This window comes from Pempheris klunzingeri, chromosome 12 (genome assembly GCF_042242105.1).
Source record: "Pempheris klunzingeri isolate RE-2024b chromosome 12, fPemKlu1.hap1, whole genome shotgun sequence".
NCBI lineage: Eukaryota > Metazoa > Chordata > Actinopteri > Acropomatiformes > Pempheridae > Pempheris > Pempheris klunzingeri.
The window spans coordinates 25,416,715-25,440,355 of record NC_092023.1 but is presented as its reverse complement, the minus strand read 5'-3'; the positions used below and the strand labels follow the sequence as shown (position 1 = coordinate 25,440,355).

The 23,641-nt window shown below is 40.7% G+C and overlaps 1 protein-coding gene across 1 annotated transcript in view; it reads left to right on the top strand.

The window, feature by feature from the left end:
• LOC139210947 (serine/threonine-protein kinase 32C-like) overlaps positions 1 to 23,641 on the top strand; it is a 76,717-nt gene extending 53,076 nt beyond the window's left edge. The window contains exons 4-12 of the mRNA XM_070841163.1: positions 4,968 to 5,141; positions 11,350 to 11,387; positions 12,692 to 12,781; positions 13,201 to 13,304; positions 13,394 to 13,510; positions 17,111 to 17,236; positions 17,543 to 17,671; positions 21,142 to 21,209; positions 22,657 to 23,641. Coding sequence (XP_070697264.1) covers positions 4,968 to 5,141; positions 11,350 to 11,387; positions 12,692 to 12,781; positions 13,201 to 13,304; positions 13,394 to 13,510; positions 17,111 to 17,236; positions 17,543 to 17,671; positions 21,142 to 21,209; positions 22,657 to 22,858 — 1,048 coding nt within the window. The 3' untranslated portion in view covers positions 22,859 to 23,641. The remainder of the gene's footprint in view (positions 1 to 4,967; positions 5,142 to 11,349; positions 11,388 to 12,691; positions 12,782 to 13,200; positions 13,305 to 13,393; positions 13,511 to 17,110; positions 17,237 to 17,542; positions 17,672 to 21,141; positions 21,210 to 22,656) is intronic.

Genomic DNA, 23,641 nt, shown 5'->3' with positions numbered 1-23,641 from the left:
AGTCCTGTCCTGGCCTTTCCACATGGCCTCCTCCTGCTTTTGGACAGTTACAGCTCTCCCCAGACCGCAGATTACTGCCAGGCATTCACTCACACTCTAGGGTTTGACCCGCAACTCGTCTGTGCTCATTGTAAAGCACCTCTCAATAAATTGTGCTCATTTTTCAGAATGAAGAGCAGCAGAGGGCACGTAAAATGACATTAGACGTCAATCGTAAAACATTATTTTGACCTATAATAGTGTCCCAGTGTGTGACGCTCTATACCATAGAAATAAAATCGTTGCTGCACCAGTCAATATTTTTATATTGACAATAGATTAAATGACTGTGTGTAATGCAAAAGGTGTCCCTCATAGTGAGAAAGCCACAAAAAGATTAACTCGACTCAGCTCAGTGTCACAACTTTACTGTTAGGAGCAGTGAGACTGAACCAATCGGCCGCGTTCAAGCACAAAAACAGCTCAGATAAACCCACTGTGTGCTACCTCCTCACCACTGCACAATAGACAGGCAACGTTAGCGACCAACTGGTAAACACACTGATATTTATCAGGTGTTGGTGGAAACGAACATAGAACATAAAGGAGGGAGAATATTGGAGCTGGAGAAACACAACTTCTAATGAAAGCTACAGTTGCCACATGTCTGCTGAATGCGTAAGCAAGTAATAACTGTTTACTAGAAAGATCAGCGATATCAGCTTCATGAGGCGATATCACAGGATGTCAGTGTATTTATAGGTAAGAGGATTTTCAGCTGTGGATTCCAGTCAGTATCATAATTACAGCATCTTATGCCAGTTCATTTCATATTTATGTTACTGGAGCTCAACATGTACATAGCTGCGTGCATCTTGAGCTGCAGCCTTGAAACTAAGAAGCAAGCGGTCATAATGATGTACATCACTCAGGCTTTCTGTATTTACTGACTCTTCAGGAGATACAGAGCTGCGCCCTGGATCCAACAAACATGTTAACAGAAGTAGCCATAACGTGATCTCTTCTCTTTCCATAATTAATGCCGATGTTGCTGATCGCTGAAAGTGCAAACGTCCATTCTTTGTAAAACCCTCTGAGATGTACCAGAGATCTCGTTTTCAAGGGGGTCAAGAAGAAGTGACAAGGAAAATAGAAAAAAAAAAATAGAAATACAATTATTAATATGGTAATGTACAGACAGACAGCAGACAAACTGAAAAATGAAGACAAACCACATACATAATTAATGAAAACATTGAGAACCTCACAACCACAAATACAATCAGGTTTAAACAGTAGGTGTAAACAGTAACTGCTTCACTGATGAACAGGAGCAGTCCATCCACACAGGACACGCTTAAACATACCAAAGGAAGGAATGGATCTAATATCAACTGGTAAATTATTCCAGTCTGCTGGGACTCTCTCTTCTGTAGCACATGGGGCTGAGAACTGCAGCTAAGCAGAGTGCCATACTTGACGATTTGAAGGAAAAGGTGCAAGATACTGTTGTAAATAAGGCGTATAACTGTCCTTATTGATGGGGTGAAAACCCTGCCGCCACAGAGAGGATATAAGATGACATGCAGTGACTCCTATAAATAGGGATGACACTTTCTCCCTCTGAGGCATTCACTGTGTTGCCCTTTGTTGTGCACATGAAAAGTGAGGGAAGTCGATGCACGAAGAAGGAAAAAAAGGGAGCTCAGACCGTGTGTATTTCCTCACTTCCGGACATCAGGGAAATTCGCTCCCTCAAGTTTGTTGGATTTTTTGCTTTCGGAAAACTTGTGATCTTGATGATCCAACGAGTACTTTGGCTGAAGCATACTGACCCCTGTTTCTACTGTGACCTGAAGAACTGCCAGAGAACAAATGGAGGGATGTCTGGATGTCCTTATAATACTGACTGTACCTGTCGCTTTCCTTTATTGTTTACCAGGAATCTTTTCCGCTCTCAGACAGCAGAAGAGTCCTTTATTTGATTTTTAGGACTGTCAAATTTGTGGTCCTCACATTGTGTTTATTTGGTGTGAAGTGTTCCCAAAAAAAACGGGGAGTAAAATTGTTTGTGTTCCTCCTCCATCCCATCCTTGGTGAGAGTCTTAAAGGTGACAAGCCTTGTCAGCGGCAGAGCTTTCATATGCTCCAGTTGTCGGCCCATATCTGACATCTCCTTGTCACCTCAGCGAAAGCGGGGAAGGAAGTGACAACCGGGCCGAGCCGCTGCAGTCTTTCTCTTAGCAGCCCGGATATTTTGGCAGTGGATTGGGAAGGCTGTTCTGTGGTACACTGAGATAGCGAGTGCCGCCTCAGAGGAAGCTTATCTGTCAAGTGGATACTGGGAATCAGACTGTGACAAAGAGGTGATAAAAAGGTGACAGTGAGGAATCCCTGCCAACGGCAAACAACATCCTGGGGCCGGCCATCTGCTGAGGCTGCTCTGCGTTTTGATAGCGAGGCCGACCTTTGCAGGGTCAAGGCAGGCTGGTTTACAGCGTCTGATGTAGGTGGCTCGGCTGTCATTTCTAATTGAACGCAGACTACAGGACAGTCTTGCCGAGTGGTGGCTCTGATGAGAAAGAGAAAATGCGAGAGTGGTAATATAAAGTTGAACTTTTGTGCAAGCTCATCACAGTTTAATGTTGCATTATTTAAAGTTTTGCAATTTAGCAGTAAGGCCCATAATCTAATGCACCAGGGAAAAAGCTATATGTGTTGTTCTTTCTGTTCACTGAGCTGGTAGAGTGTGCTTTCTGCCCATTATCTATCCTGCCACATGACAATTGAGGCAATTTCATCAATTAATCTACACATTTCTTTCCAAAAAACCTTTTGGAGAGAAGAGGAAGACCCAAAAGTACTGCAATGGGTTTTTTTTTTATCCTTTGGTGCCAGAACCACCAGTCTGTGGATGAGATGGAGCGATTTTCGCTCTGCAGCAAACACAGACCCCATTTCTCACTTATAAAGAAGCAGGAAATTGCACCTGAACAGAACCAATCAGAGCGTCCCCCTGGGTGATCACGGCCAAGCCCAAAGATACGGAGGGAACCTGCAGCTATAAAAAGAAGTAATACTGCCGTGGTATCAGAGCTTTAATGGGAAAATAAAGAATTGGCTCAGGAGCAACCACATTAAACTGAGCCAGATATAAGAAATCACGAAGGCTCCGTTTGTTTTCCCTCCTCCGCTGCAAATTGACATAGGAGGCCTATTAGAATATGATTCTTTTTTTTACTTCAGTGAAAAATTAGATTCTGTTGTACAAAAACAGTGTGTTCACCCGTGTGGCTTAATGTTTTGCTCAGTGTCTGGGGCAGAAATTGTGGAGTGGAGTCTTCAAAATCCCCTCCCAGATCACTGAGAGGCTGTGTTTTAATTTGATGTGCATGGTTAGTAAGCTTGTACCCCGAGCAGCCTTCAATTAAGTCTCGTCAAGCAAAGATGGGCTGTTTTCAAGCTTTAAGTTGACAATCACTTCCTCTCTTTTCGCATTCCTTGATATGACTGGCATGTTATTAGGACAGTCAGTCTGTCAGCCTGTCTCAAGCACACATTGAGATACATACATATATGTGGCATGCACTATGGTTGCTGATTCAAAGGTGTTTGCTTAAAGGATAAGTGGTTTTGGTTTAATCAGGGCCCTATTTTCACATATTTTGGGTTCTAGATGATTGCTAGGTACAAAAACCTTTGGAAGGAATTGGCAGTGTACGGGGTGTAATGGCTGAATTGTGCATCCACTAAAAGTGCTTGATTTTTGCCACTGACAGGCTCAGATTGTTATTCAAAGTGTCTGACAACATTACAGAAAGGATCCCTACAGAGATGGACCTGGAAGATCCTTTTTTGTTCAACCAGAAGAAACTGTTATCTTGCTCAGTTCAAAGCCGCCAGACTCCACTGTCAAAAACAGTAGTTTTACCACGCAGGACACAGGAGACTGGTTTACCTCTGCCTTTATTATTTGTGTTATTGTGTGATACATACATATTTTGTTGGATCCAAACTAACCCTTTAAAACACCAAAGCCACATAATAACACAAACAAACTAACTTATTTACACCGCAGTAGACCAGGAACCACCGTGTAAAATGGCTATTTTTGTTGATGGAGTCTGGTGGCTTTGAACTGAACTGACATATTGACAATTTTTGGTTAAACCAAAAGGTTCTTAGTGGTCTATATCTGAAGGGATCATTTTTGTAATGTTGCAGATGCTTTGAATAACAGTGGTAAAGCCAAGTATTTTTAGTGAACATACTGGGATTTAGCACAGTTGCCCTGAAGGATTACATTACAGCAATAGGCCTTTTTCACAGCAGACATTTTGACTTGTCATGGTAGGGAAAGCAGCAGGTGTTCCTAATAACATCAACAGTGGCTACATCTCAGTAAGCCGTGACAGTGAGTCAGCATGCACAATGCCAGCATCGAGAAACTAAAGCAGCTAAAGGGAATCCAGCCCTCATTCATTTGATTATTTGCATCTGTGCTTTTCCTACTATCACCAGTCAATATGTCTTCTGTGGACAAAAGGTCAGTTGTAGCTTGTTTGCTGATCCTTCTTGGCTTTCTTGGATCTACCGGACCAATTCCAGATGTTTTTGTAACTACCAGTCATTTCAACCGAAAATATGTAAAAAATGGGGCCCAGGTTTTAGAATACTTCATAACAGACAGCATGAACAGGGCATGTTTTCCTGTGGGGGCACATAGATGTGGCCTTCTACCATGTTTGTCCTTGTGTGGGTTACTGTAAACATGCCTGTGTGTCTGCAGATGTTTGTCACGTAAGCTTTGCGCATGTATTGTGCTTTGTGTACTGCATGAAAGAGCACACGAGCCCCTGTAGTGGACTGTATGTGTTCGCTGTCTGTGTGCCCAGTCTTTGCCTTTGTTTGTATAGTATGTGTTTCCTCTCCACACTGGACAGTGAGTGAGCACTGTGTCCCCCCCCCCCCCCTCCCCCTGGTCCCAGGTACTCATTCCAGGATGAGGAGGACATGTTTATGGTGGTGGACCTCCTGCTGGGCGGAGATCTGCGCTACCACCTGCAGCAGAGCGTCCAGTTCAGCGAGGACGCCGTCAAACTCTACCTCTGTGAGATGACCCTGGCACTCGATTACCTGCAGAGCCAGCACATCATCCATAGGTACATTCATCTTTTTATCTTCTCTCTTCAAGGCCTCCAACAGCTGCTATGCCCTTTTGTGGATATCTGCAAAGAAACACATCTTTCACTACTCTTTCCTGTCTTCACTGTCAACTACCTAGAGAGAAAAATGAAAAAAGTAGTTTTCTAACTTTCTAACTTAAAGCAAGGACGTGTGAAGAGGGGAACATGTAACGTAATGATTCTCTGTGGGTTTGTTACTATGAGCAACTGCTCTCACATTATTACAGGAACTTGATCCACTGTTAACCCTTTGAACTCTGTAAGTCAAATGGTTCACCTCTGCCTATTCTGGTATTTTGCTTATTGTGACGTATTTTCTTTGAGTTTCTTCAAATGCTTAATATCCATAAAATATGTTTAACCTCAGCTAAAAGGTGAATAAGTGAATGAGCCATAATAACTAATACAGTTGTATGTAAAAAAACATGTTTTCCATCAGACACAAAACATATTGATCCAAAACAATTCTGAATGTAGAACCATGAGTAAACATATAAATATTTCTTAACACTCTATTTGAACTCTTTACATGTCTCAGTTTTTGAATTATGCTCATGTTTATGAGCAAAGTGCAAAGACAGTTTGACAGAACAGAAATATTTCCCCAGTGCCTACATTGGTATTTCTGCCTACATAGGCCTACTACACCATACACTGAACACACTAACTAACTAGTGAACGTACACTATACACCTGCACTTGTTTTTTTTTACATTATACACCGGATATCTTGAGGTGAAAGGTCAACAGACCCCTCTGAAAATAGCTATGCTAATATTCCCCTCACCAAAGTTTTAACTAAAAACATTTGTGGTTGGGTGGTGCCAATGGGTGCTCTAGGTCGTCTAGTTTACTTGAGCTTAGCTCTGTGCTGTTTAAAGAGTGAATACTCTGTCCATATAGTTTTTATTTTGGATTGATTTTAAACAGGAGCATGTAAACAAAACACCTGGCGGGGCCTGCCTGCCCCCAGGCCATCCATTTTCACAGGGTTAAAGTAAAAATAGTGATGGAAGCAGTTTTAATTTTTATCCAAAAAATAAACCCCACAGATAATTTCCCTCACATGCCAACAATTCTAACTGTCACCTTTGCTTTGTTTTTTCATCCTGTGATTTATTGATCTGTTTTGTAGACTAAAGTCTGGGATTCTTTTATGGCCGAGGTGTTCAAGTCTCACACTGAACAATATGATTTACACATTAAACACGATAACACTCCCAATGTGGGGCCAGACATCTTATTTTGTCTTATTTGGTGGGTTTTGAATCTTCAAAACAGTAGTTCAGAGAGAGAAAGACACATTAAACTCTCTTTAAAGCGTTCATATCCACTCTCACATTCACAGTACTAGTAGTAAAGCACCAGTGTCGGCCCATTATATCATTAGCTTTTGTTTTTACCAATCCTTCTGAGAGCCAGAAGAAAAAAGGTTTTATGATTTAGATTTTTCTTTCATAAATTAAGTAACTGTGAAGTAAAGAACATATGAGATTTATAGATAATAAATGTTATTCATTATTATTTATTAGATTAACTATTTGTTAATGAGAAAACAATAAATGTTCTTATCGATTCTTTCTAGCTCTCTTAATCCACCTCTACTGACAGCTCAATATCTCCCTATATATCTCTCCCTCAGTAATCTTTACCAAAATCTTTCTGCTTCCCTCAGCGCTCTGTTTCCTGAAGTCTGGAAAATCCTTGCAAATGAACAGAAAGGAGTCCCACTGCTTAAAATGGTTTAAAATGTGTATTATGAAAGGCTTGAAATTAACCTACACTCCTAAGATTTTACTGTAACATAGTTGAGACTATAATATACTCATAAATAAAAAGACAAAAACATCTTTCTTATGAAGAACAGAAACAATATATCTTCATTCATTTAACCACTTAATTCCCTCACTGCCATAAAATGTGTTTTATAAATTCCCTCCATTTTGAACGGACAGAAGTCGTGCTCTTTTGGCCGAAGCCAAAAGCCCCATGTGTGCTGCATCACTAGAACGACCAGGACGTCCCCTTGACAGGACAGCAGGACTCAAATAGATTTCATAACTGGTGCTTGACTCAGACGTCTCAGACTCGTGTCCCCCGCAGAGGACGAAAATGAATTGCTGCGTGTTACTAAACCTCAGTTTCATTCCACAGCCTTGAATTTCTCCTGCAATGAGACAACTGTGAAGATCAACTCAAGGTTGTTTCTGTAAATTTTAGTATTCAGGAGGTTTCCTTCATTGTGCTCGGCCTCTCCAGCTTGCAGCGTTGTTATTGGTGATGTCTGAGTGTAATGATTTAGCCGCTCAGACTGGAACACTAACACCAAAATTAATTTAAGGAAAACTCAAGCGTCTTTTCTTAACATCATGACTTGTGCTGGCGCGTTATCTCCTCTCTGCTCCAGAGGGAGTGTTGCAATAATCTTTTTCCTGTGTGTAAGCACTCATAGTATATCACAACCACAAAGTCAAAGTGCCTTTCTAACTAGCTTTATATGCAGCTCTGGCTGTAAACAGGACTAAAGCGTCTCACTATGGATATATAGATATATTTAAAGCCACCTTCATCATGTCCTGTTGATCTACCTGCTCCCACTTTGACCTCATGGGTCAGGACCACATCCTGTCACATTACTCTTCCCTACAGCTCCCTAGAAATCAGAATCAGAATCAGAATCAGAATCAGAATTACTTTAATAATAAGAATAAGAATAAGAATACACTTCAAACACAAGTAAAATATAAATATATAAAAGTATGAAAAAAAAAAAGATGTATAAAAAATTATTATTACAAATTATTACACAGGTAAATTAGTGCACCAGGTGAGTCTTATAAGAAAGGACAGTAGAAAGGGTTTTGGACAGTGTGCTTTATGTTTTATCCAGATTTTGCACCAATTTTAACCTGCTGTTGTATCCTTGCACTCATGATCACTGTATAATGAAGAATGTGCTTGTTATTCTCTATTTAGAAGTCCAAAATCTGTTCTAAGAGTGATTTAGATGTAGCATAATACGACATGATAGTATTCAACTGAAAAGGATGCCACACTGGCAGAAGGAGCCTCATACAGGCAGACTGTGTGAGTCCTGGAGAGGGTGTCGGAGCATCCCTGTTTTTATTTACGTTACTTTACATTTGTCCTCCTGTAATTGTTACCATCTATCATCGTCAACCAAGGTGGACTCACGTTCCGCAGCTTTTTTGTCCAAATATGCTGAACACAGCAGTAAGTGTCTGCTCATTTCAGTAAGTGGAAGAGCTGGATCCCTGCAGACTGCAGATTTAGTGCCGCAGATGGCTGAAAAACTGTTTGAACCTTGTTCAAAACCTCACTGGGGCTACATTTCTTACTTCAAACAACAGTAGACAGTGTGTGTGTGTGTGTGTGTGTGTGTGTGTGTGTGTGTGTGTGCGTGTGTGTGTTTCTATTTGTGCACTCTTGACTGTTTGTGGACAGTGGAGCATGCTGTACCTGTGTCTTCAGATTTACCAGCACGTTTAGCACAGTAACAATAAAAATGAAGACCGTACCTGCAAATGTATAAATCAGAGTGCCAAAGAAATAAAAACAAATAGTGAAATGAAGAAATTGAAAATACACAAAGAGGCCAAGCACAAGTGTTAAAGAGCAACCTGCAGGTTGCCGCCCCCAGTGAAACAACGTGTAGGAAAATGATGAAAAAAAGTAGACTTTCATTTTTAAAAAGTGCATCTGAATAAGTTTTTGTAAGTGACATACATGTCCTGCTTAAAAACTACAAACTGAATGTGACATGTAAGGGAGATCAGCCAAACTAGGTCATGTTTAGCAATAACAAATATGGTTTCCCAATGCTAGTAGTTCTGGTTGAAAATGGTCTGTTTGACATTTTGGGAAAAACACTGTATTCACAGTCCGTCATGGTCCAATAGTGTGATAGTTGTATCTGTCTTCTCATCTCAAGAGAGAAAAGAAGTGTGTGTCCCTAAATGTAGCAAAGTTATTCCTATAATTTGGCATTAGCACATAAATAATATACACATTAGGCCTCATATGATGTGTATATAAATAGATTTTGTACGTGTGAATTTCATTCTACCCGCATATATTTATATTTGCAGCAAGCTGTTTGTGTGCACCTGATCTATATATTATGTAACGTTACAAGCGTGTGATTTCAGTCACTCTCACACGTTTCACTACATGACAGGGAGACAGTGTTTGTTTTTCTTCCTTGTCTACCTGGCAAAGACGTCCAAGATGAACCTTTCAGAATTGCAATTAGAAATCGGTGACAGATGCTGCTTATGTGTGGCTTTTTTTCCGATGTTTTTTTTATTTTTTTTATTCTCTCCTTGACATCAGCTGTTCTGCTTTTGACACCATTGTCTCTGCTCTCGGAGCCGTAATCCAATCCCTCGGTATCCATGGCCGTCCCCAGCTCTACAATTTTGTTCCACCCTGTAAGTTTTTGACAGGAGAATACTATACAATTATTTTGTTGCACCAACTGAGGGAAGAAGGGTTTCTGGTCTCCTAGCAACAGTCAGCTGCCACCATGCCCAGGGAGGTAAATTTGGTCCTATGAGAGGAAGGAAAGTAAAAGAGTCCTTTGTCCTTTCTCTTCTCTTCTCTTCTCTTCTCAGACCACCAGGTCGCTTCATTTCTCTTCATCACACACACAACATGCTAAAACGGCTTCTTGTTCCATCACCTCACACACTCGGTTTCTTCCTCTTACAAAATAAGAAGTTATTTACATGCCGTTTCATGTTGGATTGGTGTCTCTGTGCTCGCTGCAAAATAAATTCAACGTTAAGTGAATTTTGTACATCAAACAAAATGGCACGGTGCTGTGGCTGGCACTCGTCTCAGGATTCCTCCCGTGAACACGTATGTGTTTCCCTCCAGCCTTGTACTGCTGGATCAGTCCGCCCCCCCACCACTCCCCTCCAAGAGTTTTGGCAGATGATATTAGCATCAGCTTAGCCTTGCATAGCCGCAGTGAACAAATGTGTCCTATGGGAAGTGCAGACGCTCTCTGCAGACCACGCGTGTACAGCACACCAGCGTGACGTGCGGCATAATTAAATAAGCTGTGTGCGCTCTGTTAATTGCCTGTGGAGGGTTTGGAGGAAATGTCAAGATGTGTGAGTTCACGGGTGTGAGTGTGCGCCTGAATGTGTCCGTGGCATGGGTGCCCAGTGGTGTAATAAGCATGTGCAGACAAAACTGCGACAGCCTCCAGGGGAGACTGGTGATGTGTGTGTTCTCATGTTTTCTGGCGACGTTTGAGATGCAGGGAATGAGAATTTTCTCCCTCTCGTCCTCTCCCTGAACACAACACACACACACTTAACATGTTGCACCAACATGTTATTCACACATGCAGCAGCCTACAAACACCTCCTACAGACTCGCATCTAATCCCAGGCTTTCCCACCTGACTACCAACTGAGGCACTGTTACAGTATGTGTTTGTGATTTTAGAATTAGAGGAATGTAGCAAGCACCCGGAATCTTAAACACTAGCAACAGGTCAACAAGTATGTTTCCATTTACCTATTTTTTTTTTTGTACCTATTTTTAATAAGAAATAAATGAAATTTAAAAAAAAAAAAAAAAACTTTGACAGAAAAAAACAGAATGGAAATGATGGAAATTTGAAAATACAAAAAGTCTAAATACCATAAGAGGTTTTTATGCTGTGCTGTGCTGAAAAAGTTGATATATATCGATGTATTGATTGATTGAAAACAAAATGTCACACAGCGCACTGGAAACAGACTTAGGGGCTAAATCATGATGAAGCATGTGACTTGCACATCTGCTGAAGAGATGAAAAACGGGGGCAAACGATAACATCAAATCTGTGTGAAATGATGAGGAAACTCTGACATCCCTCAATTTAATACATGAAAGGAACATAAATTATGGATTTTTTTATTGCCTCATGTTTTCTACAAAGCTCTCCATTGTTCGAAGTTTGAATGGCCCCCTTTCACTCATATAATGGCACCTGGCTGGAGAATTATCGCCTCCAGATGTATTTTGATGCGGATGAAGCTACTAATATTTGCATTACACTAGTGTATGTTTGCAATGTTTATGAGTACAATAAGGTTGCTTTTCTGTATTAAGGTTATTTACATGCTAAATCTATTTTGATCTATGTCTCTGTTATTGTCTCCTGTAGAGATGTCAAGCCAGATAATATCCTGTTGGATGAGCAAGGTAAGGGTGTGAACTGTTTGCCTTGTGTTTCGCTGAGTGTGTGTGTGTGTGTGTGTGTGTGTGTGTGTGGAATAATAGCTTAGTCAGATCTATGAAAGGATGCACCTTCCCAGAATTTATGTTTGTGGTGCTGAACCAAAATCACCTAGCATCAACATAGAATACCCAATGGTAAAAGGCAGTACATACACAAACCTACTGGACAAAGTTGACTAAACTCATGCTAACATTTCAGTCCAGTCTAGTGTCAGAGAATGAAGGAAAAGTCCTGTCATTTATATGCAGAACTTAACCAAACCAATCACATGTGAAGTCCTGTAACAGATCTGTGTGTGTGCTACCTTTTACCTTTGGTTGTTCAATATGGATGAAATAATGCTCAGAATTTATCTTAGCTTACTTGGATAGGATGGTAAAATAAACTTTCAAATATCTCTCTTTCATTGCGTATTTGTGTGATACAACACAAGTGATCTGTGCAGAACTGATGGTCTCACAACAACCTCCCATTTATTAACCACAAAGTTATTATTATTTGCAGTATATAGACTTATAATATCCATTTTTATGCAGACGATACAATCTTGTATGCACATGGTTATTCTCCAGCTTAGGTCATGTCTATATTACAGTTTGCAGAACCTTAAACTTGTACTTAATGCTGTTTTATTCTGGAGAACACATATTTCTGTTTTACATCTTTCTTCTATCAGTTTCTTCTATCTTTCATCATGTCTCATCCCACTGGATAAATTTAAACTTTTAATTTTGGACCTTTGTAAAGATGTGCGTGATTGTTTCTGATGCTGTTTGCATGTGCTTGTGTGTGACATGCTGTGTGTCTTATTTCAGTCCTTATTTCAGACTACCCAATTTATTAAAGGTTAAATATATTTGTGCCTACAAAATGTTGCTCAGGTTTAAGCTTTGATATTTACCTGTAAGCACATAGTCATGTTTTTAAATGTATTCGTGATCAAGGAAAAGAGGAAATTATGTGAATTATGTAAATTCATATTATACAAGCAGCAGTGAGATTGAGTCCATCATGACAAGTAGGACACAAAAATGACCCTGTAAGCTACTAATGAGTCTCAACGGTAGGAGGGTCAGAGGAGTCAGGGATGTGTGCCTGACACATAAAACCACAAGGACACATTGATCCAGTTTTTAAATGTCAGATTCTGTTCTCAAATTCTCTTCTTTTCACACATTGAAATGTTTCCCTTTTATGTGATTGGAGACCTTTATTTTAAAATATTTCAGTTTAGATAATCTTTTTTGATGAATTTGCTTCCTCTCAGGTCATGCTCACCTGACGGATTTCAACATAGCGACGATAATAAAGGACGGAGAGAGAGCCACGGCCTTAGCTGGAACCAAGCCCTACATGGGTAAAATTAGCTTTGCAGCTTCATTACAACCATCTTCTCAATCATGTCATCATGGGAGTCTGCTTGCTTAGTGCACTTTTAAAATGAATAGTCTGACAAGAAACAATGGTCCCTAGATGTGTCCCTCAGATGTTCCTGACATCTTTTGGTAGATAACAACCTCAGTAAGATGTGACTTGTTACTTGTAAGCATGAGAAAAGCTTGTGGTAGATGCACTGTGGTCAAATACGATACCTTAATAGCCACCTACATTATACAAATTACAGATCTCATGTTTACACAACGATGCAGGAATGTCCTATGTTGTGTTGTGATGGTATTGCACAGATGAGGGAAAAAAAGACATTTTCTGCTGATATTTTGCCATTGACCACTTTCTTTTTCACCACATGTGCATGATTTTTGTTTGTGCTTTCAGCCCCAGAGATCTTCCAGTCTTTTGTTAGTGGTGGGACGGGCTACGCTTTTGAAGTAGACTGGTGGTCACTAGGGGTGACGGCCTTTGAGGTGCTCCGTGGATGGGTAAGGCATGATGGGAATTTGGGTTCTTTATGTTATTAGATTGCAAAAATGAACCTCCGCTCCACTCATCCACTCTGTTTTCATACCAGAGGCCCTATGACATCCATGCCAGTAACTCAGTGGAGTCCCTGCTTCAGCTCTTCAGCACAGTCAGTGTCCAGTACAGCCCAGCCTGGCCCAAGGACCTGGTTTCCCTCATGAGGAAGGTGAGCTGGACACAGTGGGACATAATTTACTTTCAGCTCTTTCATATAAATTGTGGGATTTGCTTCCGAATTTAAAACCTGGAAATCTTCATAAAATTAGGACAATGGAAGAGATTTGTGATTTTGATGTCTTTTTACAGTGACTGACAAGGGCAAGAGCACTGTGTGTGTCGCCAGGTGGCCAGACTGGACTTATTTTACTCCAGATATCATGAAAAATAATCTAGAGAATACAATTAAACAATTAATTGATTGATCACAGAAAAATAAGCACAATTTTGACTTATGACTGACATGACTTTTGAAAACTGATAACCTTTGTAAGCAAAAATCCAAATTGTCCAACATCATTTATGAGGTTTTGTTGCTTTGCTTAGTCTTCTGTAACAGTATTTTGGATTTTGGTCAAACAAAACAAGCAATTTGAGGACGTCGAAGGATTAATCAAGAAATGTATCTGCAGATCAATCAATAATAAAAATGATCAGAATCGAAAGTACGGCTTGGTAAATCCTGAACATACTACCACTATATAATGAAGAAATGAAGGAATATGGATGCAAATTGCAGTTTATCCTTATTCCAGTTTTGTTTAAGTAAAATGAACCCTGACCCCTCTGCCTGGACACAGATGGTGTTTCTTGGAAAGAGGAACAGGTGGTAAGGAGAGCGGGGATATAGAGGTGATGCAGGGGTAAATGTTGTGGTAAAAAGCACTGAAGCCACAGGAAGAGAGGATGCGGGTACTGTAGGGGGGCTGGAGCTGAGGGGAGGGAGGATCAAGCGAGACCCTCAGGGCAAAGCAGAAGAAAAACGACAGATGGGAATCAGAGGGATGGAAGCACAGAAACAGAGAAAGTGGGTGAGAGAAGAGACGGTGTGTGTGTGTGTGTGTGTGTGTGTGTGTGTGTGTGTGTGTGTGTGTGTGTGTGTGGGTCTGTCCACCAGTGTATTGCTGTTAATAATAATATTCAACATAACAAGGAATTTAGCTTCACATCGAGGCTCAAGTGATAATCTGTCTGTTGTTTGGAATCAAATGGAAACAAATCTGCTAAATGACTGCCTTGAATAAGGCTCATTTTCTCTGCAGTAATAGTCTACCTTATTCTACTTAGTGTCAACATGTCATGTGAACAAGTAAAACTATGCTGGCAACAAATGATCTCATCCCCTCTGGCAGTATTTCTGTAGTCATTTTAAGACAAGATTTTAGAGTGAGTTTGAAAAAGCGTGGCTTGTTAAACGGGATATTTTTTGGCAGGATGTAAGTGTGAGCATGAGTGCATGCATGTGTTGTGTGTCTGAGTGACTGAGTGTTCTGGATGCAGCGTTGGTCTCTTCCGCTCTGCTGCTGATCGATTACCAGGTCTGGACTCCACCGAGACGGACCTAACCAGCCCTGCAGGAGAAAACTGAATCAACCTGTGACCAAAGGAAGAAAATAAAGCACAGGCAGAGCTTTAACATGACAACAAAAGCCACATCCCATTATCTTTTCCAATGTTTACCCTGAGGAGAAAAATGAAACAGATGGTATAGCATTAAAAACACAACTATATCAGCACTAGGTTTTATTTCCTCTCTGGAATAAGTGACTCCACTCATGTGTGGCTTTCATCTTATAGATAAGCGCAACAATAACCTGATGATGAGTGGCTGATTTGATTAACAGCGTCCCCTGTTGGTTACTACATCAGTAAGAGCTTGAATTTGTTTAGTATTCCTGTTGAAGTTTGGTGGCAACATAATTAAACAGGTATTAAACTAACAAACTAATTCTGGAATAAATAAATGTGTAAGCTAAATAAATTAATCAATGATTAAAGAAATAATTAAAGCTCAGATGATTTCATATTAACAGGGTTTTGCTGGAGTTGATTTTTAATTTGTTGTTTACATTTTCGCTGCCTCTTAAACAACTGCTTACAGATACCTGATTTAGCGAGTTAGTTTCTATTAGCTTCGACATCAGTGCTAAAGTGATTATGAATGGGCCATGTAGCTGCTGCTGTGAATACACCCAGAGAACAGACACAGTGACTAAACCTCATTATAAAGCACATTTCGTTCCAGGTGGAAACACAATGTGCTGCACAATGCGTGAGCTACTGGGGAACACACAGCGCTCACAACGCTCACAACAGTTTGTCGATACTGAAAAAATTTAATTTGAGACACAAGTGGACACAATTAAAACAGATGCATTAATAGTATGAGTGACTTTAAGCCATTAAGAAGTAGGAATGAAAATGAAAATAATCAACACTAGCAACAATGATAAGACATGAAGCCATTAAAGTAAGAATAAAGTTAAATTATGTAAAATGACAGCTTTGGCCAACTGTTGATTAGTAATAAGAATGCTAATAATGCTAATAATAATAATAATTTGTCTAATTATAAGATACATGAGCACATGCTACCTACTTAGCCAGCTAACATAGCCAGTGTTAGTAGCAGCAGCTAACTGGTTAGCTTTTAATTATTCTATTTTATTCAAGATGTTCTTCAGAGAAAGACGTGGAACTCTGTGAAGAGCAAAACAGCATAAAAGCTTCCGTTGTTTTCTAGCATTTAGAGTCTAGCAGACTGGAGCTAACGCTAGCCAACACTGGCTCTTCACCCCGGTGCTGAGTAATTATCCAAGTCTAGATAGTTAGCAAGCTAGTTAAGTAGCATAGCTACATAGTTTGGTTAATGTTACGCACTATGTTTAGTCTGTAGCTGGTTGAGTTACAGTTAGCTCTGGCTAAGAGCAGCTAACTGGCTAAATTTGGTTTCAGTTTAAGTTTGTTTTTGTAATTCATACAATTAATCAATGTGATTATTTATTCATGTATTTTGATTTATTTGATATTAAGCACTTATATTCTTGTGCATGCTTATAAACGACGGGCCTTTTTCACAGAGGACATTTTGACTTGTCACAGTAGTAAAAGCACAGGTGGAAATAATCAAACAAATGAGGGCTGGAGCTCATTTAGCTCCTTTAGTTTCTGGGTACGTAGTGCATGCTGGTGTATCGTTACTGCGACAGAGCCATCGCTAATGTTAACAGTAACACCTGTGCTTTTCCTACTACGACAAGTCAAAATGCTGTGCTGTGAAAAAGGCCTATAAAACTTAACATGAAAATATGAAAAAATAACTCCAATTCCCAGTGAAATTCAACCTCATGGCAGCGCTAATGTAACAAAGTCTGAATTTATACAGTGCTTATAGTTGAAAATCTTTCATATCAAATATGAATGTTTTTCTGGCATGATAGTTTTAGGGAAGCCAGGAAGGATTACAAATTTAACAGAATATTTTTGGCTCCTTGTTATGTTCGCTTCACCTAGCCCAGCCACACATGCTGGCTACGTGTCTTTTTTCTGAACTGCTCTTTTCAAAGTGCACAACAAAAAGGAAAGATACGGTCAAATTGATTTCTCTTTTTTACCCACGATTGCCGGGGTTTTTTCCACCTCCCGGAGAGAGGAGCCTGGCTGTGAGTAAGGAGAGAAGTTGTGAAGGTGACATGATGTAGGTGACGTTGCTCTATGTGTGTGTGTGTGTGTGTGTGTGTGTGTGTGTGTGTGTGTGCCTTCCTTCCAGCTTCTGACAGTGAACCCAGAGCATCGTTTCTCCAGCCTGTCTGACATGCAGACATCTCCCTACCTCGCTGACGTCAACTGGGACGCCGTGTACGAGAAGAAGATGGAGGCCGGATTCGTTCCTAATGTTAGTGTCACCATATCAACACACACTTACAGGAAATACTTACGTTCGCACAACAACACAACAACCACTCCTTCATGTTTGTCGATTGTAATGAGCAGGTGTGGCAACTAAATAATGTAAAGGAACCTGAATGCAGCTTCTTCGCAGTACTTTATTCCAGTGTGTGTGCACATGGACTTAGTGCAACACTCTGTGCATGTGAGTGCATTCACGATGCACTTGTGGGCTCTCTGGCTGTACCGCAGCTGATTTATGATCCCGAGCGTTTGTGTTACTAATTATCTTGTGTGCGTCTCCCTCCTGCAGAAAGGTCGGCTGCACTGCGACCCCACCTTTGAGCTGGAGGAGATGATCCTGGAGTCGCGCCCCCTTCACAAGAAGAAGAAGAGGCTGGCCAAGAACCGGTCTCGAGACAACAGCAAGGATTCACAGTCTGTGAGTGACGCTGATGAGCCACATAGGGAGATGCTGGTTGTACTGGAGATGTGTGGATATGATAAGCAGTGCCTACCTGTTTGGTTCATTGACAGCACTTTTATAGAAATTCATATTTGTATTTATTTAGAAAAGAAAGACAAAGCTGTATCTTATTTCCACCTTTAATCCTGATGAATCCAGCAGTCTTAACCAAGACGGAGACGGAGAGTATTTTATGTTTTCACTTAGATATTAGAGACGAAGAACAGAGACATTTTTTTTTTAAAATGTGTTATTAAATCAGACAGTCAATGAAAAACAAAGACAGTAGTGTGTCTTTTAGAAACACAAATAGTACATTCTTAAAACCAACATTACAAGAGCGATGAACTCTGTGTGTACTAGAGCGGAAACGATTTGTCAATTAATCGATTAATGCGCAACTATTATGAAAATAATGATCGTTTGATTTACTTTTTAAGCAGATATACCAAAACATTTCTGGTTCCAGCTCCTTAAATGTGAGCATTTGCTGTTTTTCTCAGTTTCATATCATTATAAATTGAATATCTTTGGATTTTTGACCACAGACTGCACATAACAAGACAAATAGTTCATTAATAAATAATAATTATCAGGCTAATTGATGATGAAAGTGATTCTTAGTGCTCTAGTGTGTAGGTGTATGTGTGCCTCTTAAGAGAGGATTTAAAAGGTGAGGATCACATTTCTCAGATTAGCTATAATCTCTCCCATCTTTCATATTTTCCGCTTTAGATACAAGAGATAAAATATTGAGATGCTGCATAACTTTGGCGTTAAAAGCATTATGCTCTGTTGAGGAGGAGGATTTAGGTGAATGAAGGTGGAATACAAGATGTCACAGCATCTGTTAAAAGGCCCTTATTCCCTTTGATCATAGGAAATGCTATTTTTAGTTTTTTCACATATAAAAGAGTTTATTTTCCATTATACAATGCTATGATTTGCTGTTTCCCTGTTAATTTTACCTTTGTGGCCTTGCGCCGATCAGATTAGTGTCATTTTCAGCATGTAAGTACTAAAAGTAAATGACTATGAAGAGGACAGCAGCACACACACACAAATTCTAACCTGTCGTATTACTCATACAGTAGATACTGGAAGATGCGCAGGGCCAGTCGTGGATAACAATGCTGCTCAGGTTTACCTTAGTCTCCGGTCTGTCAGTTCCCGTCAAGACTGCATATTTTTAGATTGGAGGCGAGCCAAATCCCAGCATTTTTTTTTTTTTTTTCCCTTAGCTCTGGTGAATTATCTTAGCTCAGCAGACAGAATGAATAACAGAGTGCTCGTGAACATAAAGGGACACTTGCTCTACAAGCATGACAGCTGCAGGCTACTAACTACACTCACGTATATTCCCAAACAGGCAATAATCTCTCAGTGTCATACTGTTTAATTTATATTTTACACCTGTTTTAAAATAGCCTCTCCCCCTGAGCGAGGAGTAATAACAGTATTACACCAGGATGTGATACCAATCAAAATGATTATACCAAAAACAAACAGATTTTGAAATGTGAGGAATTGTGTGACATTTTGGGAAATACAGTCGATCGAGTTCTTGCCTAGATGTGAAGATCAATACTCTCACATCGGTCTGTTTAATATGTCACCGGAGCCAGCAGCCTGTTAGTTTAGCTTGGCATAAATCCATATCGAATCCAAAGTTTAAAAATAGTGATTCATTCTTTTACAAGGGTTCATGTACAAGACTTTGTCTTGCCTGTGAGCAGAATGTTCCTGGAGTCTCTGCTGGCTGCCAGGCAAAGGGACAGTGAGTAATTGGTGTTGGCATGTTTATATTTGGGACATATATTTTCAGGTATATTCCACGTAGGAATTAGTGACCTTTGCCACCTTTGGACAGAGCCAGGCTAGCTGTTTGCCCCCGTTTTCAGTCCTTATGCTAAGCTATGCTAACCGGCTGCTGGCTCCAGCCACGTATTTAGCGTCAACATATCAGAGCAGTATCAATCTTCTCATCTAACTGTCAGCAAGACAGGAAATTAGTTCCAAAAGTATGTAGCTCCAAAAATGTTAAGCTTGTGACATTTTACATTTAAGGTAGTGGTTCTGGCAACACTTTCTGTGTGGACTTTGCATGTCCTCCCTGCACTCCCTTCCTTCCACGGTCCATAGGACATGCAGGTTAACTCTAAATTGGCGACTCTGAATTACCCATAGGTGTGAGTGTGAATAGTTGTCCGCCTCTATGTGTCAGCCCTGTGATTGACTGACAATAGACAATGGATGGATGGTAGCGGTTCTCAACCTGGAGTCCAGGGACCCCTAAGGGTCCTAAACAAATTCCAGACGACCCATAGAAACATAAGGAATATTTTAATTTCACTCTTATTCATTGACTAATGGAATGAACAATGACAGAATGTATAACAGGGACTATTCTGTTCGTAGGTTTCACACACTGCACTGTTACTCTGCCAGTCTGCAGTACGGTTATGGAATAACTGGGATCCCTGAGACTAGATCTTATGATGTGCATCAGTTTGGGGGTTCTTGATACCAACAATGTTGAGAACCACTGGTTTAAAGGATTAGTCAATAATAAAAAGTAATTTACCACCAACAGTATTCTTAAATAAAGGCCATTTTGAACAATATGCAAATAATATTACACTATATGACTATATTATATATCACTGTATTAACACCAGTAAAAGTTCTAAAACAAAAGAATTTTGACATAAAAGACAAGTTTCCACTTTAAAATGGACAATTATTTAGCAGCCATTCCTGACACAATCATATTGTACATACAGAACTGGAGTGTCTTTGTGTCTTCTGTGTGGTTACGTTTGATTGAGGCCTTATTTACCACAGACAGGAGGCCCGCTCTCTGTATTTATGAGAAACAGTCTGTTCCCATCAGACAGTCACCATGACATCAGTGTTATTAACGTCACTCCTGTTTGCGTGTGTCACGTGTTATCAGCGCTGATCAGCATGTGCAAGGAGTGTGTACCTCTAACAATAGCAGGGTTATGAGACTTGGTGTCTGTCTGTGTGTGTGTGTGTGTGTGTGTGTGTGTGTGTGTGTGTGTGTGTGTGTGTGTGTGGCAGATACAGTACGTGTGCATGCTTGCTTGTGTGTGCTCATACTGCGTTATTACCAAGATTATTAAATTATGAAGCCTTCACTGCTGTTGTCATGGCCTCAAGTGCTTTCGGAAATATGAGCTTCTATTTTTGTCTCGGGCCAAACATCCAATTTGAGGAGGACTCACAAACAATTCATGACTTGTTTAAAAAGAGCAGCGAAGGATGAAAAGGAAATGAGGGAAAAGACATTTTCACCTCCGAGGTCATGCAGATGACTGATTCAAGCTGACGTTAAGTTTTATGTGTAGGTCTTAATGACGATAACGAGGTTGATGTCGACGTGGGAGATGATGATGATGCTGATGTTTTGTTTGACCCTGCAGGAGAATGACTACCTACAGGAGTGCCTTGAAGTGGTGCAGCAGGAGTTCATGATCTTCAACCGTGAGAAGTAAGAGAACACAGGAGCAGCAGACCATCTATAACACGGGCTAAAAGCACAGCTTTCTGATTCGTCATTCAACAGGGATGCTCTCACACGCAAACAGAAAGTCCTCATCCTGCTGAACCAAAAGCAAAAGGCAAAAGAGGCAAAAGGCAAAAGAGCCACACCTAATTCTCATTTCAAACAAAGAAATGTGGCTCTACTTCAGACTAATATATGTTCCCTCGTGTTTTTATGGGTGCATGGGAACAAAAAAAACCCAGTTTAATTTAATAAACTGTTCTTAAGGAGTTTTAAGAAAACATCTCCACACTGTCTGCTGCATTTGAACCATGACTGGGAATAACGCACGGATAAATGTGGAGCCTGAATGTCCCCTGAAGCATTGAGCACTGCTGTTAAAAATCACCAAGGGAACACCGTCAGGAGATAAGGAAAGCTAAGAGCTTGTATTAGCTGCACTATGTGAAGAGGCACAGCAAACGCTCATTAATGTCCACTATAGAATTATGGAGCATGCAGTGTATCCTGATAACTGGTTACTGGTATGGTAACTTTATAGGAGAGGACTGTATATTACCCCATATAGAAATGCAACAATTAATGGATTAGGTGTCATCTGTTTAACTATTTGCAAACTATTTTGATAGTCGATTAATTGGTTTGCGTATTCTTTTAAGAAAAACAGTCAAAAGACTGTGATTCCAGCTTCTTAAATGTGAATATTTTCTGGTTTCTTCAGCCCTCTGACAGTGAACTGAATATCTTGGGGGTTGTGGACTAAACCAGATATTCAAGGACGTCGTCTCGGGCTTTGGGAAACACAGATCGACATTTTTCACCATTTTATAGACCAAAAACGATTAATTGAGAAAATTAATGGCAGATGAAAATAATTAGTTAGCTGCAGCCCTAAACCCAGATGACAGACAAGCCTTTGTAATGAAGTAACTTGGATAAATCACAGATGGCAGTAGGCTTTTTAAGAGCCCACCCTGATGTGGCTAAATATTATTCATCTATTGTCCATGCCAGTAAAATATACATAGTACATCATAAATAAAGACTATCCATAGATGTGTCCTCTCTGCAATGTAGAGGGAGTTCAGTGCTGCTCTAAATTATTGCCTCATTCATTATTGACTGGGTCCTGCCACTGCAGCTTACTGAATTCCTTCTGTTTGGCAAATGCCTATCCGATTGCTCTAATTAATGACAGTGTACTTCTATTTATAATGGAGGACATAATATCTGGAATTATGCACAGCAGAGACTCAGGCTTCTCATTGCATTCAAAGGAAATTGAAAAGAAAAACAGGGTGTTTTAGCTGCCAATTCACCCAAAAGGGGTTAAAGTTGAAGATAATTAGATATGTAATCATATTGATTAGAATTATCACATCATCATATGATTATATGTGTGTTTCTACATTTGTGTCGCCATCTGTCTCAGGTTGAAAAGGCGTCAGGAGGAGGGTCAGTCAGAGGCCGGGGCCGATGATGCCAGCGGGGACGGTGACGGAGAGGCCGAAGCCGGCGCCACCGACGACGACGCGCCCGATCCAGAACCAGAACCAGAACCCGAGCCGGAGCCCGAGTCCTCCTCCAAGCTGAGCATGTGCGGCTCGGTGTGCTCCTCCCCTGGCAGCTGCTAGCGCCACATCACCTCACAGTGACGATGGCGGGTCTCTCTCTGGCCGCTGCGGTGTTTGTGCCACGCCAATAGATACGTTCTCACCTCTCTCCTCTGTTGTAGCCAGGAGCGGAGGAAACGCACAGCAGGGCGACTTGACGCACAGCAGGACCCAAAATGGCTCCCACCATCACCCCCCTCTTTTTTTCTGTAGCATCCTTCCGGTAAGGCACGAATGAAGCAGATTTCCAGAGAGCCCCCTGCCTACTGTATCCGTCCGCCCTAGAGTAAGCTCTAACTTCTATGCAATGTTACAGTATAGCATGACAAATAAGGTAATCACTTACTAGGAGGTGTTGTTCACGAGCAGAAAGCTCCACGAGCATGATGACATCCCGAGCAATAGCAGTCCACGGTTTTTGTGGGGTTAGTGGTTTAGGTGGAGACGCCCTCTCAGCCTTCCTATTCAAAATCTGATGGGGACGACTGAATTATTCAGCACACACAGGCACTCAGTTTATATTATCGCCTGTGTCTGCAGTTCACTCTTCCCCTCAGCCTCTTTCATGTTATGCGTGCCCTAATTCTGAACAATTGTTTCTCATTTCCTCCCGGAGCACCTTCCTCCTGTTGCAACACCTCTCCGAGACACATTTACAGTACGTGTTGGTGGCCGTTTCCAGTCGGACAAGAAAGCGCTGCTGGTCTCATGTTGTAACCCTGTTTTAAGTGGTGCCTGTTGATGATAATCAGTGTTTGTTAATCACATTATAGCCATGGATGCGTCATAAGCCAGAAAGCTACT